We start from the raw sequence: 17893 nt of genomic DNA, 5'->3' as shown, positions 1-17893 counted from the left end.
TACACATCAACAGCCACCCACACACACACACAGGGCACTGAGGTACACATTTCTCTCTCTCCCCCTACTTCCTCCCCGTTTCACTGTGACTGTCACACTCAAATTCACAGTGCCAATTCCCCCCCACCTCCCCCCCATTCATAAAAACTGCCTCTTCTTCCTCTACCTCCCCCCCCGCCCATCACGTAAAGGCTACTTGCGCATCCTCTCTTCACCCCCCGCCACATTCTCCCCACCCAACATCCTCTGGAGGTAGATCTTTACAAATGAGTGGTATTTTCATTGTACAGACTGCTGCGGGGCTTGGAGGGGGCGGGGGGTGGGGGGGAGGTGGAGGGAAATAAAGGTGGGGGTGAGAAAGAACTGATCAGAAAGCAAGTTATCCACAGCAACTGCCGCACCCCTTCACTAACTGGAATTTCACATTTTCTCCCCCTCCCTTCTTCAAACGTCTCTCGGGGTTGGGGGGGTGAGGGGAGAGGCAGGGGAAGGAAGGAAATATGGTGTATACATGTGGCAATATTTAAAGGGATATTGTCTCTAAACAACAGCGTTACTCTTTTCTTTAACGCTTTCTGCTCCGACAAAGAGTCCGTAGGATTTCACAACTTTGTGCGTAGTCATTTTATTGATCTCCCGCCTCCCATTTCAGCCTACAACGGACCCCCTTTTCCCTCCTCCTCTACCCCCTCTCCCACTCCACCCACCCACCCCTCCCCTTGGGCAAACCCCAAAAGTTTCAGACATGAGCAAGAGCAGTGGCCGCCGCTAGCCTGGTGTCAGCCTTCCACATCGTCCTCCTCCAGCGCCTCCCTCGAGTGGTCATCGTAGATTTCCTTGACAGCGAGGATCCTGTTCAGCATGCTCTCCAACATACTGCGGTCCATGGGGATAACCGAGTACCAGAGCGGACTCTCAGCTACACATGATCGCTCAGGCTGTAGGTAAAACACATCGTTCCTGCTCTTCATACTCTCGGGGCTGAAAACACAAGAAAGAAATGTTTTAATATCGCTTTTAAATTGCCTGCCAAGTTCCAACCCTCCACCGTCAAAATACATATTTGACTTTGTATTTTATGGTGAAACATGGCAGCCAATTGTGTACAGTAATGCCCCAGCAACAGTCGTAGATTGAGGGAAAGCGATCCACCAATCGACTAATAACCGGATTCCTATTTACCGCAAGGTAAACAGAGGAGTAAGAACAATTGCCTAAGGTTTCGCCCCGCCCGGGAATCGATCCTGGGTCCTCTTGCTTGCGAGGCATCGTGCTAACCACTACATTACGGGAATAACTGTAATCGCCCGAACCACTGCCTTGGCTGAGATCCGCTGCCAAAGGAACAAATGCTCGTTCCCTTCCCGCCTCAAGCATTTTATTCAAAAAGATTCGTAAGTCGCCGTATTGAGCTGAACAGAGGGAATGGCCTCACCATTTGGAGAGGTAGAACTCGTAGAATTTCACAGGACATCTCAGTGGGTTCATTCGATTTTCCCTCTGCTCCATCACAGCAACATCCTCCTCACGTTTCCTCTTCCCCACAGTGCTGTCTGCAGACACAGAGACCAGGCAACGGGGGTGAGCAACTTCGAGAAGACATTTAATCTCATCCTACCTGAACACACACACCTCTCGCTTCGAGCCAAAAAGCTTCCTTGTTGCTCCAAGTTCATACTCTACTGAGTTGCTCATCACAGATGTTTAAAGAAGTAGGAGGACACAGGAGAAGGGAGGAAGAAACAGAATAGGATTAGAGTAAAGAAGCTAATATGAATGCTTGCAGGCTATGTGGTTTTAGCTGGTCAACACACGCTCTGGGGATCCCCCAAAACCTTCACCTAATACTTTACGGAATTAGGTAAGCAGGATGAGTACCTCCAGCCAGAGAGAGAGAGAGAGAGCACCTACCATTCGAATAATCTATCACCATGTGCAGGTGGAATGCTTGGAATTCTCAGTTTGGTTTGGATACTCTTAAACACGGTGATGGGTTTCCGCATGTGTCAGACACCCGGCTGACCAAAAGAAATGCTCACAACATCACCCTAGTGGCCATCTTCACTGTAATTTCTGAGACTCTGCTCCTCACTATCATTTGCTTCTAACCCCCATTTGCACTTCCAAAATAATAATCCTGGCACTCGATATGGTGCCTTATCATGCCGTTTCAAAGCATCTTAACGGGATTTACTGTGAAGCGCAGCGACTGTGCATTCTGTAGACGGACACAGCAGCCAGTTTTGCGTACAGCGACGTCCCCGCAAAACAGCCACAGAGCGAGCAGAGACGAAGGGAAAGACTCACTTTGGTCACGGCCTTTCTTGCAGTGAGCGGGTAGGTAGTAACGGATGCTGACCAGCTTGATGGAACCACGGGAGGTGGAGCACTTCCTGGACTGACGCACCACACTGGTGAAGGACAGTCGGATGTGCTCCTCCACCGACCTCAGCCCAAAGTACTTGGTGTTGAAGAACATCAGAGTGTTGAGGAGGACGAAGGGAGAGTAGACTCCCAGCTGTTTACACTCCCACAAATGCTCCTCCTCCACCCGGGAGAATATCAAACCTGTGAGAGAGACACCGTAGGGGAGAAAATAAGCCTTGTATTTGATACGGTGCCTGTAACAATAATAATAAAAAATCCTTTCATTTGATATAACGTATTTTCACGTTTTTGAGATGTCTCAAAGTGCTTCACAGGATAAACTGTGGGATTGATTTAACAGCAGCAATCTTGCCTCGGGACTGAATCCTGGTCCTAAATTAGACCCTGTCTTACTATCGTTGCTCTTTACACAAACAGGCAAGAGAATGAAGGGCGATGGAACGTACCGTTGGGGAGCAGGCTGGGCTGCCAGCCGCTCAGCATTTTATTCAGCTCCTGCACAAAGGTCAGGTAGTAAAGGTCGGTGAAGATGTTGATCATTCGGTTATTCTCAAGCAGGTACTGAAACAAGACAATAACGGTAACTTTTAAAAATGCTCAAAATTGCCCCACAAACAACTGTCCCGTCTCATCAAGTAATAGTAACCTTGCGTACGATACTAGGCATTGAAAAAACAATAATCCTTACATTTGAAACAGCGCCTTATCGTGTCTTTGAAACGTCTCAAAGCGCTTCACAGGATACGCTGTACAGTGAATTGACTGCTTTGTGGGCGAAACGCGGCAGCCAATTGCGCACAGCAGCGTTCCCCACAAACCGCCGTGGATTGAAGTGACCCAACGATTTATCGATTTTGAATGGGGATAACATTTCGAATAAGCCATAGTATTCCTCGTGTGTGACACAGGGAAGATTATGACAGCATTCCCGGCGTTGACACAACGCCCGAGAGGAGATTGTATCGGTGCCTCAGCGAATAGGATATTCCTGTTGGGCTGCAGCTCCCTCCGGTGGCGGAGGAGCACAACGGCAGCGCTGAGGAAAGGACGGCGACAAAGAAAAAGAACAACGTTTTAAAAGTTTATTTTCTTTTTTTTAAAAAAAAAAAATTCCCCCCAAAACTCCAGTCGGGGGAAACGATTGTCCGAATTGTAATTCCAAACACGACGATAATTTGCGGTAAAATAAAGCAAAATAAAATAAAATGTGTGTAAAAAAAAAAAAGCGCTGAGGGGGCACCCGGATTTGAACCAGGGACCTCTTGATCTGCAGTCAAATGCTCTACCACTGAGCTATACCCCCACGTGATACCGAACCTGCGGATACTGCTCCCTTAACGACTAACAGGTCACTCTGGGCCCTGTGGTGAGAGCGCCCGTTAACCCTTTCAGCGGCTACAGAACTGGAGGGGGTCGGACACTCAACCACATGGTTTCTCGGTGGTTTAACAGCCCAATCTCCCCCCCCCCCCCCCCCCACCACCACCAAAAAATCTCCTGGGTGTGACGCCTCTTCCCCCCCCTCCACCCACCCCCTCCCACACAGCGCAATGACGGTTTGTGTGCAACAACAAATTGCGTTTGCACAGCGACTTTCATGGCAGGAGGACGTCCCAGGGCGCTGGACAGTGAGGGGGTTGCATCCGAGCTAATGGTCGGAGGTGAGAGGATGACCAAAGGTAACACACCTGTTGGATCCCTAGACACAGGTAGTAGACGCTGTCCGGCTCATAGTGCTCCCCATTCGGTCTCTGAACCTCTTTCACAAACTGGGCCAACCCGTAGTTCAGCTCTGCCGCCGTACAGGACAGGATGTCCTCCTTAATCCTCATCGGTTTGGCTGCGGGAGGGTGGGCGAGGAATATTAGATACAGCCACAGCCGTCATCAGAACAAAGAGAGAGAGAAAGAGAGAACTATCATTAAAGGGGCCAGTGGCAATGCTTCAAGAATAGATTTACCCCCTCCGCCAGTAGATTTTATCCCCCTTGAACTTTACCTCAAACCCCTTTCCACTCCCCCTCCCCCCAAACCCTGGCAGGACTTACGGCCAAATCGCAGCTCCTCGCTTTTGTTGGTTTCGCCGCTGGCGTACTTGGCCTGGACCCAGGACTTCCAGGCGTTCACTCCATACGAGTAGTTGAGTCCAGTGCAGCACTGCTGGCTGGTCAGCGAATCCCGGGAACAGCTCTCTGAAAGCACTATTCGCTTCTGACCCTGCGCCGGGTTGAGTTTGTGGTGTGAGTGGTTCGAGTGTGAATAGTGTGTGTGTGTGTGGGGGGGGGGGGGGAGTGTGTTTGTGTGTATGGAGAGAAAAGAGAAAAATAATCAACGACAAACATTTAACTTTCATGTTGGGAAGATGTCTCAAAGCACTTTACCAAATGAGTGGGAGCTTCGGATGGGGGTGGGGTGCGGGGCGGTGTGGGGAGAAGAGAAAGGGTCCGAAAGTGCTGCTGACTAGTTTGAACTGGATTTTGTAGACGAGAATTAAGGAGCGAGGGCGCTATAGTTCCAGAAAGCAAGGGAGGAATGGCTGAAAGGCACTCTCGCTGATCAGGCCCACCTGCTGAAAACTAGCCAGCATATACACACACACACACCCTTCTCCCCACTCCCCCCATTTACACCCAAATTCATGCTCTCCAGAGCAGCTTCATTCATAAAAATCTGGCAATTCCTAAATCAGCAATGTTCATTCATGAAGCAAAGGCGTCACTTTATGAGAATTGAAATGGGTGATTTATTCACAGGACTGGAGTATTTACCAGCGTGAAAGATCTCAAAATACACACACACACTCATCACCCCCCTGTTTCCACTCCGTCTCTCCCCCCACCCCCTCACCACACAGACCCAGACAGGGGGAGAAGGACCCTACCCTCCTGACAGCTCGCGGGATCTCAGGCTCCGCTTGATCTTCGTCGGTCGTCACCAGGCCACAGTCGAACAGGAAGTCCACACCAGAGTTGAGTTCCAACGGATCTGCTCGAAAACAGTGGAATTCCAATGTTAAATATTCCATCGAAAATCGGGATCTTTATTGTTGATGAAAAAAGCAAATGCTTTTGTTTCGTAAATGTCCTAGACTCAAACATTGTCCTCAATTTCATAAACGTCAAAACACCACAACTAAAAATGTTTCTACCTCTTTACAAGAAGATTCATTGGGATGTGCAGTGACAGCATCTCAAAGGCAATTTGTTAAACGCTTGATGAAGGGATAGAAGAATATTGGGAATGAGTTGAGTATAGAGCATCAATGGTGAAGATAACACCAGCACAGACACAACGAGGAATGGGTTGGTAATGGGATTGGGGTAGAGAGCTCCAAAAGGGGAAGCCCGTGCTGAAGTTTCTGATTGCACTCAACCTCTCCACTTAACTGTCTCTTACTTGTGCTGCAGCTATTAACAACTTTCAAATTCACTTTCAGACACTGGAAAAAAAACAAATAGCATCCGCCACGTACTCTTGGGGAAGTCTGCCTCCAAATCCTGCCCTGGCTCATCCAAAACGTTGGCCATTTTGACTGCCATGGCCAACACATCATCTCTGCCAGATCCAAACAGGTCACAGTCCTCCAGCAGGCCATCAGCACTTTGGTTACTGGCCAGGTCTGTTGTGAAGAGAGAAAGAAGAGATCAGCTTTGCTACATCAAAAAGGTGTGAGCCCCTCTTTGGGAACTGAGCTCATAAAACAAGTTGATTGTTGATTTGAAGCACATTTGTGTTACATCTTTTGGACGAGACGTTGATCCCAGGTCCCGTCTGCCTGTTCAAGTGGACATTAAATATCCCACGGTACTATTTAAAAAGAGAAGGGAGATTCTCTCTCCCGGTGTCCTGGCCAACAAACCTCCTTTATATGGCCAATGGGGGGGGGCGGGAGAGAGGAAGAGCACAAATGGCAGACATTCAAAGGGCAAATAAAGGGAAACTGACCACAGAGATCAGACGAAGCTTTCTCCATCTCCTCAGCCTCCGCAATCATCTCGGCCATGGCCAGTATGTCGGCCTCAAAGGGGTTGGATGGGATCTTGACTTTCAGCTCCTCGATGGTCTCCACGATCTTATCGGTGTTCTCGAGAGTGGTTGGAAGGAACATTGGAATGGGGACCTGTCGCATCAACCAGGTAACAGCCAGTTAGTTACATCAGGGCAAAACCTCTCACAGCAGTCAGCACTCACTCCCAACCATCTTTCCATTACCTGGATAATTTCATCTTTCCTCTCCCATCCCAATAATAAATTACTTCTCCCCCACGCCCCCCATTCCATGACATGACACCTTCCACTGGTCACTTGAGCTGCAAAAGTGTTTCCTGGACGGTCAGTTTGAGGCAGTAGAGGAACTTACCGGGATTGGCACGGATAAAGGCACTGGTGTGTTTTGACAATACATATGCAAAGGCACTGGTATAAACACTGGTACAGGGATGGGTACCACAATCAGCCGGGGCTTCCACTCTTCCTCTGAAACACAAAAATAATAATAATCCTTGCATTTGATATAGCACCTTATCACATCCTTGAGACATCGCAAATCACTTCACAGGATACAATGTAAAATGAATTGACGAAACACAGCAGCCAATTGCACACAGCAGTGTCCCACAAACAGTCATGAATTGAGTGGCCAAGTTTTTTTTAAAAAAAAGCATTATTACCCCACAGAAAGCGATCCGCCAATCGACTAACAATTGAGCTCCTACTTACTAGGTAAACAGAGGCGTGTGAAACCCGGGTCCGTTTAATTGCGAGGCGAGCACGCTAATCACTACACTATAGGACTCCTAGTCTCGGGACTGAGTCTCTCTCCCCAGCTTTGGGGTCTGCTTGATTGATATTATATGCGGGAAATAAAACTAAATGGACACAAACAGTTACCTCACTTACCCGTTTGACAGCCTTTGGATTTCATTTCAGGCTTGCAGGAGATACCTTTATTCTGAGTCAAGGGCTTGCACAGCACAGCCTTGTTCTTGAGGGTCACAGGAGGTGGCGGGGGTGGAGAGGGGGGTGAAGGAGGTAGGGGCTTGGATGCCTTGGTCTGGATGGGAGGAGGGAAGGAAATAAGAATAGGAGAAGTGGGGGGGGAGGAGGAGGGAGAGAAATGTCATTAGAAGTGTGCATGCATTCATCCTATTGTAACGTCACCTTTATACAAAAGCCATAGAAATCTCGCACAAAATTGGGGATCATTGGATCCATTAATTTACAACCAGAGTTTTGCTCCTCCAATGAAGCAATCCCAAATACCCTGGAATTTCCGGGCACTCACTGATACCCCTCCGCCAGCCATGCCAAAGGAATTTCCGTTTTAAGTGCACCCCACCCTCCATTGACTCTGCTACAATATCCACTTCTGGCAAATCATTCCATATTCACAACCCAACAGAGATGCAGAGAGGAAAAAAATCTTCTCAACTTCCCCTTGTACTATTCTCAGCTGTCACAGGAGCGAGCAGTACAAGGCCTGGGAGTTAAGTACGACACAGCATCAGGCTTCAATCCTTTAATGTTAACAGAATATATTTTACCCTAGAGTTACCTTCCCCTTTAATGGCAGTAGAGTATTTGTTTGTGGATAAATAAAAACAAAACAAGGCTCAAAGAGTGTAATGTAGTCTCCCCCTACCCCCCCCCCACACACAGACACCCAACACACAACTACATACACAACATCCACACTATTGTGTACACCCATGACACACAAACACTCTCACGTAGATCCAATCACAGACAGAATAGTGGATATGTGGTAGACACTCTGCAAAAGCAGATAAACTCCTTCAATGATAACAAAAACACACAAGCTGGATATAATTAGAAACAGAACTATAAATTTACATAATAGTAATCCTTGCATTTGATATAGCGCCTTATCACGTCATTGCAACATCTCAAAGTGCTTCACAGAATACACTGTAAAGTGAATTGACTGTATATTTTGTGGGCAACACACAGCAGTCACTTAAACACACCAGTCCCACAAACAGTCGTGGATTGAGTGACCAAATTATTATTCTATTTATTTATTTTTGAAGGAATCATCACTGAAGTGAATGGAGATTACATTTTAGTTTGGTTTGGCTGGTACATTAAAAGGGAAGAGGGTGGGGGCAGTCTGTGGAAGGGCTGAAAGATCTGTTCTGTAACCATTCCTACGTTCTCAGTCACTAGAATGTGGTGGTCACACAACACAACGAGGAGCTAAATGCATGAAGCATAGACATGACAGGGTGATGAAACTATAGGAGGGGGAAGAACAGAGAAACAAAGGAGAATGTGAAAAAGCTAATCTATGTATTTATATGAAGTCTTGAATGTAGTCGTTTGTAGTCTAAATTTGTAGATAGTTCATGGGATTGTGCTCAGAGCTCAGCTGTCCAAGTCTCCTCCTGTCCATAACTAGTCATTACTCTCCTCCCCCTGCCCCCATATGATCAGCCTAGCTAGCCGAATAGAGCGCTCTCTCTCTGAAAGCAGCATACAGTAAACCTCACACAAGTCGTATCAGTTGGGAACCATACATTTAATATGACTTATGCAAAGTATGAGTTATGTCAGACATGCATAGAGTATAAACTCTTGAACAGGACTTGGGCAGATGTACGACTTGGGCAATGATACGATTTATACAGATCAGACTTATGCAAGTGGGTTTTGCTATACTTCCCCCTCCTCCTCTAAAAAAAATCACAGCAGTCTTCAACCCGCTCCTGCGGACACTGGAAAAATCCTCCAAACCAAAAAAAGTCACTTACTTCAAATTTCATGGGAGTTGGAGATGCGGCGTTCTTAGACTCCTGCGCCTGATCTGCAAACACAAGACACAGATTGTTTGAAACAAACTGAGCCAATGTTTGTAAGAGTTCCTGTTTACTAAACTAAATGTCAGGGAGACTCTCTCCAGAAACCTCAATACTGTCAACCTTTAAAACATCCATGGGGGGGGGGGGAACTAATCAGTTTCCTGATCCTCTTTGCTTCCCCCAAAAAAATTGCCATCTCCAAATCAATGTTTTCAAAAGGGGTGGGAGGCGGGCGGGCGATTATGATGTGCTCCTATCACCTGAAAGCCCAAACCTTCATCGAGGGGCTTGACCCCCATCCGAAGAAAAAGCACTTGGCATCTGCTGCTCTCCCCACTGCTGCTCAGTGGTAACAGCTGCCTGGGACATAATTCTTGCATTTGATATAGTGCCTTATCATGTCATTGAGATGTCTCAAAGCGCTTCACAGAATATATTCTAAAGTGAACTGACTGTGGGTGAAATGCAGCAGCCAATTGTGCACAGCAATGTCCCACAGTCATGGATTGAGTGACCCCAATTTTTTTTATATAAAAAAGGGATTAATTCCATTGGAAAGCAATCTGTCAATCGACTAACAACCGGGTTCCTACTTACTGCTAGGTAAACAGAGGCGTGTGGAGTCAGGAAACTTGCCTAAGGCCTTGCCCCGTCCTGGAATTGAATCCGGGTCCTCTCGCTTGCGAGGTGAGCACTCTATCCACTACACTACAGGACTCCAAATGGGAAAACAGTGCAACCCCTGGGCACTTTCCACAGGATGTCACACTGGAGGTAATGACTTGGCAACTTTCTCTCTGTGTATATTTCAAAGTCACTATTACCAATTATAGGATCCCTATTGAGATCAGCATTAAACCTGGCACCTCTCTGGACTACATGGCCCCACCCAGTGGCATACAGTTACTTTCTTTGCTGCATCCAGTTCGATCAGATGCCTTCATCAGCCCCCTGACACCGTGCTTAACACTGTTAATATTTGTGCTCAACACTGGGGAGAAATAAAGAGGGGAATTGGAGGGGGAAAAGAAGTAAAGATGGCAAATAGAGATGGGCAGTTTTACGAATATGTCCCACACATGTGGCATCAGTGGAACATAAACCATGAGACCCAGTACACAGCCCGATGAAAGCACACAATCCACCACACAGGGTGGAGCACGTCAACCAGGCAGTAATTCAAGGGGGAGAAAAGATGGGGAAAACCCGATGGCACTGACCCAGATCTGATATGAATCCTCAAATCGTCAATGCTCTTTCCCACCCACTAGTGGAGTTCACAACCTGAAGGTGACAGAGTCATCCATTCATTCCCTTCCAATTACTGAGCTCCCACACATTCAGGATATCACATCCAAAACTTAAATAAAGATTTATTCAGAGCTCAGCGATCCGCACAATGATAATCTGTGGATTTGAAATAGCACCTTTCATGTCAGGAGGACGTCTAAAAGTGCTTCACAGGAGTCGCTGTAAAGTGCAGTGTCTGAGTATTTTGTCGGTGAACGAATAGAATAAGCAACAGTAAGATACTAAGTCCCTACATTCATGAGCGCTGGGCTCACTGTCTCTCCACCCGTCCAAAGTTTCTTTACTCCCGGCTACCGGACCTACTTTCTTTTGTTTATTGTAACTAGTTTCACATCCGATGTCTGTTGCCTACAATGTCAAAACACCTTCAAAGTGCTTCACAAGGAATTGCTGTCAAGTGTAGCGACTGTGCATTTGGAGGCAACAGCAATGAATTGAACAATGATTTATCTGGGTGTTTGGGGATTGCTGCCTAGCACACCTGGTTAAGAGGAGTGGGAGAGAGGGGCAGCGACAGAAAAACTTACCATCTTGATTGGAGCGTAGGCCAAACACTGAATGGCTGGTTTACAGAGAGCGCAATTTTACCACAAGCACACAGGTTGCACAGTAACCCCTCACAGCCACCCACTCCCTTACATTATTTTATGAAACACCAAACACAGATTCTGAAGTCAATGGAACCCAACAATCGCAGCCCAAACTCAATACGCAGCAATTCAACAGGAAAAAAACATGATTGGACCTCTCGGTTCTTCATCGGCAAACTGAATTCAACCCAACAGCCGCTGAATGCTAATGGAAACTTACCAAATATTTACTGACAATTTTGCACATTCAGTGGAAGTGGGGAAAAGAATCTAGGAAACATTGGACCAAGTAAACAGGCCAGACACTTATGCTTTGCCATGCGGTAAAATGCTGCATTAGCAACCGAACACTAAGCGCCCACTGTCAGCCACAAAAAACAACTCCCAGTGGTGGAAAGGCAGTGTTACAACATTTCAATCCATTGCACAGGTCCTGCCTATATTATTTACAGATGCAGACAATCTCCTCCTGCTCCTCCTCCCTCTAGCAAGTCATGGACATCCACTCCAATGGTATATTCACACCCAACAAAATCACAGGCAAAGCTGCAAGTGATAGCAGCTCCTTTGAGCCAATTCTAGTCAATACATTAGACTCCTTTTCTCATCACTCACTTCACCTGGTTCTACACTCAACACAAAGCAGTCAGCCCGACAGACCACTGGCCTGGGCCCCCCGGAGATACACAAAGTCAGACCAGAAATTCTCGTACCTGGTCTCCGGTCACCGCTTCCATCCCGCGGCACGACTGAAATCGTCAACCCGCCGCATGGGGAGTCGCGGACGCGAACCGGGTTTCTACCACTCCGTGGCGCAGAGCGTCGGAGCACCAATGCGTCACGCCTCTGCGCCCCCATACGTGACGATTCTTTAAAAAGGGGGCAAAAAAGAGAGGAGACTGAATTGTTGCACCTAGAATTTCTATATCAGTTTATACCCTCTTTTTTCCCCCCTCTCCTCTACCTCGGTTGCCAAAAACAGCATACCCTGTGTGAAATCAATGCCACATAGTTGCCCTCAAGACTCCCCAATCGTTTGCTCACTATCAGAGCCCAAACCTATGAATTTAGACAGGCTCCTGATCGACTTTGAGACAACACCAGTTCTGGGTCTGAACTGTAAACAATTCCACCGCACTCAATGACATTACAGCAAACACCACCCCCCACTCACTGCACTACTTACTTGGATCCATAAGACTTTACAGAGCAGGAGGAGGCTCATTGTATCTGCACTTCCTCTCTGAACATCATGACAAAAACCTAACCATTTCAAGGATAAGCAAAGTCTGGAGGGCGCACCTAATGTTATAGCACAGAGTGCAATTGTTGTCAAAGTATTCCTCTCTCTCTTCCACAATCACTGAGCTATAGAAAATTAATCCTGAAAATGCGCTACACTGGTCCTCTCCATACTCAGCGCAGCACTCCGCTTACGGAGTAAGACGGGAACCGAGGGTATTCCTCGCTATAGGTGCACAATGCACCCGTGAGCATTATCAGTTCAATTAGCTGCTGTCTCCAGGACATACTTCTCAGACATTATGCAAGTATAAGGTCCAGAATTCCACCCAGTCTCAGCACGCAAGACCATCTTGGCTTCAAATTTAAGAATGTGCAGAATTTTGAAACGTTTTCAAACCCTGCTTTAAACTCGAAGCTGGGTTTCTGCAATTCTCAAAACAAAAGGAAACTCAGCTTCCAAGTTACAACTGGATTGAAGGATTCGCCACAATCCTGCACAATTAAAATTCGGAGACTGTACGGAATTTCAGGGGAAAGGAGACGGGACAGAATTGACACCAGCAGAACGAGCAGTGACCATGCCAACGACACCCCGCGCACACACCCCAAAAGCAGTCGGCGATCCAACCTAAACAAACAGTAACTTGGGAACAATTGCGAGACAGGGATCAACGTTGATTGGCATATTTCCTCACCGACTTGCAATAAATCCCGCATTTTCTTGGTAGCAATGTAAACAAAGGAGGCCACTTGGCCCATCGTGCCAACTCACCAAAAATGCTCCATCCCTTTAATCCCCATTCCCTCTTCCTCCACGCAAACTTTAAAAATACTTTTCCTTTTCAAATATCCATCTAATTCCCTCTTAAAAGCCAAACAAAAACCCTCCTAATTTTGAACATCTCGATCGGGGCTCCTCTGTTCTAGTTAGAACAGCAGCACAGCACGACAAGTGGTCCCTTCCGCTCCGGCAGTCTTTTCCCGTGCACTTACACATCACCGGGGATACACGCAATGAATGACTGCCCGTTTTTGTAAAAGTTTACCGAGAGTGAGGAATAGTCCATTGCCCTAGAAATCAATTATTATTTCCGTTTCAAAAACAGCCAGTGCTAAAACCGCAGCAAAAAAAAGCGCAGAGGCTTTGGATTCTCATTCTGCACACATGCGCGTACACACACACACACGCACACACACACCTCAGATGGAGTCCGGTCAAAGCTCCTGAGCGCCAACACTTAGGAAGATAGGAGCAGGAGGAGGCCATTCAGTCCCTCGAATCTGTTCCACCATTCTATAAGATCATGGCTGACCCGTACCTCAACTCCAATGACCCGCCCTTGCCCTGTATCCCTTGATATGGCGCAGTAAAGCTGTGAACCAAAAGAGCAACGAGGAAATGCAACACATGGCACCTTATATACGTCTCTTTTCCGACAGGGTTGAACCTGCAGATACAATGCTGCTGGAGTAGTTACACAACTCTACGTGCTTGTGTTGGAAGCGCACAGAGTCCTGGCCTGCGGGATGTTCTATTGGCCCCACCCATCTATGACAAGCCAACTCTACTGGTCTCCATTCTCTCCTCACTTACTGTTGAGCAGACTCTCGGGTCCCTTCTGCGTCGCTAGATTGGGCTGGTTTTGCTGGCTGTAGAAGCGCAAGAGGCACTGCTGGTTGCAGAAGTGTTTAATTTCCCCGCGCCAGTGTACGGTTTCCAGAAGCTTGCCCTGACGCTTGCAGGCATGGCATCTGGCTACCTGAAGGACACAGTAAACAATTAGTGAAGAAAAAAGCAAGAGCCAAAGCCAGCGAAGAGTGAGAGCGAGCGAGCGAGGAGCGGGCGAAGAGCAGGAGTGAAATGAAAAGCGAGAAAGAGAGAAAAAAGAAAGCAAGCGAAGAGACCGAGTGAGTGTGAGAACAGAGCGAAGGAGAAGGAAAAACAAACTAGACAAGAGACAGGAGAGCGAAAGATCAAGTACCTCAGTGAGTGGGTTACCGGCGCACAACACATAGTAGTAAGAACACAAAGCACAGGAACGAAAGGAAGGGACCCACTAATTATATCGAAGCCCACTTGCTCGGTAGGGCTTGTGTAATCCGCCCTAGGACACTACCTCGCTGGTTTAGCCGCTTAATAAAAAGGAAAATCCTGCAACTCACTCTCTCCTTGTTTCCAAAGTCTTAACTTACACCTCCATTACTCAACAGTCATGTTTCCACACTGGACCTTTCCATAACCCGGTTTACAAAATGATTGCTTCGCACTTATCCCAGCAATCCTCAATTACATACCTAACCACGTACAGTTAGCTATCCAGATGTGCTAAAGGAGTTTAATAGAGACATCGTCACACTGCTTTTGCTGGAGTCTGCTCCACATATCCACTGATATACAAGATGTATGCAGTTATTGTGTATGTGTGAAAAAATAGAAGGTAAAAAAAACAAAGAAAGATCTTCACCACAGCACACAGCACCTCACAAAATGAGCAGTTTTTTTTTATTGGCTATAAAATACTCCCGATCAGATCCATCAGCTGGCTTCCTCTACTTGTTGGATGCAAAGGAGAACCAGACGAATGTGCCCTCTCTCACCCCAAACACAGCAGTTCAGTGTAAATCCTGCGGGTTAAAGGGCCAGTAGCTTCAGTAATGGTCACCAGCCAGGAAAACACGTGGCAAATCAAGTCAATTAATTCATCCATGGAACTGCGGCAGGTGAGGAGAGAGATAGCAGAGGCTGGAATCAGGTACACTGGAGATGACTGAAGTCTTCTGGATCCCAAAGCGTTAGGACGTGTGACAATGTCTGTTCTGCTCACAGGGTAGCAGGCACCCTCTCACCTGGTACCCACAGCAGCAGGGGCCTGCATGCTTTCCTCCCTAACCCTCCCCTCCGCCCACTCACACACACACACAAATCCCAGGGCGGAAAAGAGATTCATACCCTCAAAATAAACACACACAGTCAAGTCACACCAGTCATTGTGGTTTCACATCTTATACCATTACTCAACCGTTCCCACCAATCCAGTTTCTTAACAACCTGTGCACAAGCGAGTATGTGTATGTGTGTGCGCTCACGGTGGAATAGATAAGCGGAAACCATGTATTTGATGTCAAATTAAAAAGTTCTGGCCATCGGTGTGAGTGCAAGCCTCTAATAGCTGAGAGGTAGGCAGGGTGTGTGTGTGCATTGTGTATATGGGACCAAATAGTTGATGAGAAGCAACAAACCACTAACCTTGAAGTACCACAGCAAGTACTTGCTTTTGCATTCCTCCCCACAGAAATCCCACGTATTCCCGTCCAGCTCTTTGGTCACGGCCCTCTGGCAGGTCTGAGAGCAGTAAGCGCACGTGATGCAACACAGCCCCAGGTTTTTGGTGAAGTCCTGTTTGTAAAGCAGTACGCAACCTGCCAACAGAACATATATACACACACACAAACAGTTAGCAGGATCCTGGCTGCCTTTTGACACAGCGCCAATACTGAAACTTCTCAAAGCACTTCAAAAGGTCATTCCTGTCAAGTGCAATGACTGGGTGCTTGTAGGCAAATACTGGGCAAAGTTTGCACACAGCAAGGTCCCACACACAGCTGTGAAGTGAATGGCCAATTTGTCTGGGGATCCTTGGCCTAGATAACAGGAGAAACTCCCTTCTCTTTTCCAATAAGATCTGGACGTCCACCTGAACAACAGACACAGATGGAGTCTCAGCATATTGTTTCATAATAACCAACCCATCACATACTACGCTGGAGTGTCAGCCTGGACTGTGAGCTCAATAGTCCCCAGCACGTGGCCTCGAGCCCACAACCTGTTGAGCTAGAAGAGAAAGTAACACAGAACAAGCTTCCCCTGTCTAACAATACCATTGTATGCTCACAACTCTCCTGGATTTCTGTTGGAAAATCACTGCATTTTACACCCACGGATTCTATATTGCTAAGCGCTAGAGGCAGTAACCACTGACCTAAGCACTGCACTCTCCACCCCCCACAGTTAGTTTGTGTTTGGAAATGTACCTTCGCTGCAGAAGTTCTTCTCCACTCCTGAGAACTTGATCTTTTCATGAAGTATCTTCTCCTGCCGGCAGTATTCACAGATCGACACCACTCCGTGCAGCCTCTTGTAATCCTCGCAGCACACCTTGCAACAGAACTGCCGCACGCTGCCCTGAAGCAGGCAGAGAAAACGCACAAAATAAATCCCCCCAAAGTGCAGAACTTCCCCCACGCAATTCATATCAGACGTGCACATCGCCAAGTGCTAATTATTTGCCACGTTCAACTCCAAAATACACAGTCGCTACACATTAGAGTAAAGCCTGTGAAGTCCTCCCACCCAACAAATGTGACAACAAACCCAATTAGAAAATTTGGCTCGTAGCAAATACGCAGGTTAAAAACAAAATAAATACAAAGTTTGTATAGAATTAAGCTCCTTATTGCTTTGCAACCTAAATCAACTCCCTAAATCGACACACAGGGGCACAAATACAATACAAATTACATCTGTATAGCACCTTTCACGTTGGGAGTATGTCCTTGAGCACTCTTACCTGCCAGTCTAATATTTCCGGTTTCCCAGTGAAGATATTGTGACAGTAGGTACAATTGAGCTGAATGCAACCCTCAGGTGTCGATTGCTAGAAGGACAAATTTTACAACAAAAAAGTTTAAAATCATACATGGAACTCTTAACATGGGTATTTCAGGAAAGGGTTACTGACCTTCAGTTTGTGAACCTAACTCAGTATTTTACCGCACATCGGGTTGACAGCAGTCTGAGAGCTGGTACACGCCCTGTCTATTTAGCCCCACTCACCCGTTCTTTTTTCAACCCATAATTTTCCTTTGTGAAAACTTATCCAATTCCTTTTTAAAAACTCCCGATAAGTGGCAGCTTTTAGGTCAAACCTTTCCCATTTAAACACACAGGTGACAAGTCTAAACACTTAATGCATGACTTGTGGATGTGCACATGTGGAAGCAAAGGCGAGGACAAGATTCCGCCAAGCATTGGAACAGCGACCAAGTATCAGTGTTTAAACTTGGGGTTGAGACACGAGCATGCGGCAGCTGCTGTGTACATGCAAGTAAACAAACACAGCCTCAGTAGAATAAACAAAAGAATCAGAAGTCTTGAACTGAGGAGGAAACTACAGTGAAAGCAAGAGCAAAAGGCCCTGGGAATAATCTCTGGCCTGGGATTGTTTCTTGCCCATGACTTAAAGATCACTTTCTCCGTTACAATCCCAAACTGTTCCATGGGACAAACTCGCGCAGTGCCCTCAAGAGAGACATCTTCAAAAGGCAAGAGAAATAAGATTCTTTGCTCACCTGGAAGTTGGTCCAACAGTTGGGGCTGCAGAACTGGTGCACGACCCGGTCAGTCATGTTGTAATAAACCCGCTCCAGAACGCTCTTCTTGCAATACCTGCATTTAGATTTGGGAGCTGCAAGAGAGGAGACACGTATGGATGGAGAAGGTGATGGAAATAAGGAGACATATTCCACTGTATCAGGCTGTTGT

The 17893-nt window shown here is 46.9% G+C and overlaps 1 protein-coding gene and 1 non-coding gene across 10 annotated transcripts in view; both read right to left on the bottom strand.

Annotated features, from left to right (window-relative positions):
• Window positions 1–609: 609 nt before the first annotated feature.
• LOC103178986 (zinc finger MYM-type protein 3) overlaps window positions 610–17893 on the bottom strand; it is a 32695-nt gene continuing 15411 nt past the window's right edge. For 7 of the 9 annotated variants that reach the window (XM_042340716.1, XM_007894020.2, XM_007894030.2 and 4 more), the window contains exons 9-26: window positions 17701–17816; window positions 16920–17006; window positions 16384–16534; window positions 15599–15771; window positions 13946–14111; window positions 11820–11975; window positions 9158–9210; window positions 7287–7440; window positions 6748–6863; window positions 6333–6507; window positions 5860–6006; window positions 5269–5372; window positions 4436–4604; window positions 4077–4228; window positions 2835–2949; window positions 2308–2568; window positions 1436–1553; window positions 610–981 (exon numbers count right to left, since the gene is read on the bottom strand). In XM_042340716.1, coding sequence (XP_042196650.1) covers window positions 780–981; window positions 1436–1553; window positions 2308–2568; window positions 2835–2949; window positions 4077–4228; window positions 4436–4604; window positions 5269–5372; window positions 5860–6006; window positions 6333–6507; window positions 6748–6863; window positions 7287–7440; window positions 9158–9210; window positions 11820–11975; window positions 13946–14111; window positions 15599–15771; window positions 16384–16534; window positions 16920–17006; window positions 17701–17816 — 2615 coding nt within the window. In that variant the 3' untranslated portion in view covers window positions 610–779. The remainder of the gene's footprint in view (window positions 982–1435; window positions 1554–2307; window positions 2569–2834; window positions 2950–4076; window positions 4229–4435; window positions 4605–5268; window positions 5373–5859; window positions 6007–6332; window positions 6508–6747; window positions 6864–7286; window positions 7441–9157; window positions 9211–11819; window positions 11976–13945; window positions 14112–15598; window positions 15772–16383; window positions 16535–16919; window positions 17007–17700; window positions 17817–17893) is intronic. The other 2 variants (XM_007894064.2, XM_007894071.2) reach the window with 2 other exon arrangements.
• On the bottom strand, window positions 3620–3691 carry trnac-gca. The gene has a single exon. It is a non-coding gene; the product is annotated as a tRNA-Cys (tRNA).

This window comes from Callorhinchus milii, unplaced genomic scaffold (assembly GCF_018977255.1).
Source record: "Callorhinchus milii isolate IMCB2004 unplaced genomic scaffold, IMCB_Cmil_1.0 Scaffold15, whole genome shotgun sequence".
NCBI lineage: Eukaryota > Metazoa > Chordata > Chondrichthyes > Chimaeriformes > Callorhinchidae > Callorhinchus > Callorhinchus milii.
The sequence above is the reverse complement of the archived record's forward strand: the minus strand, read 5'-3'. Positions and strand labels throughout refer to the sequence as shown.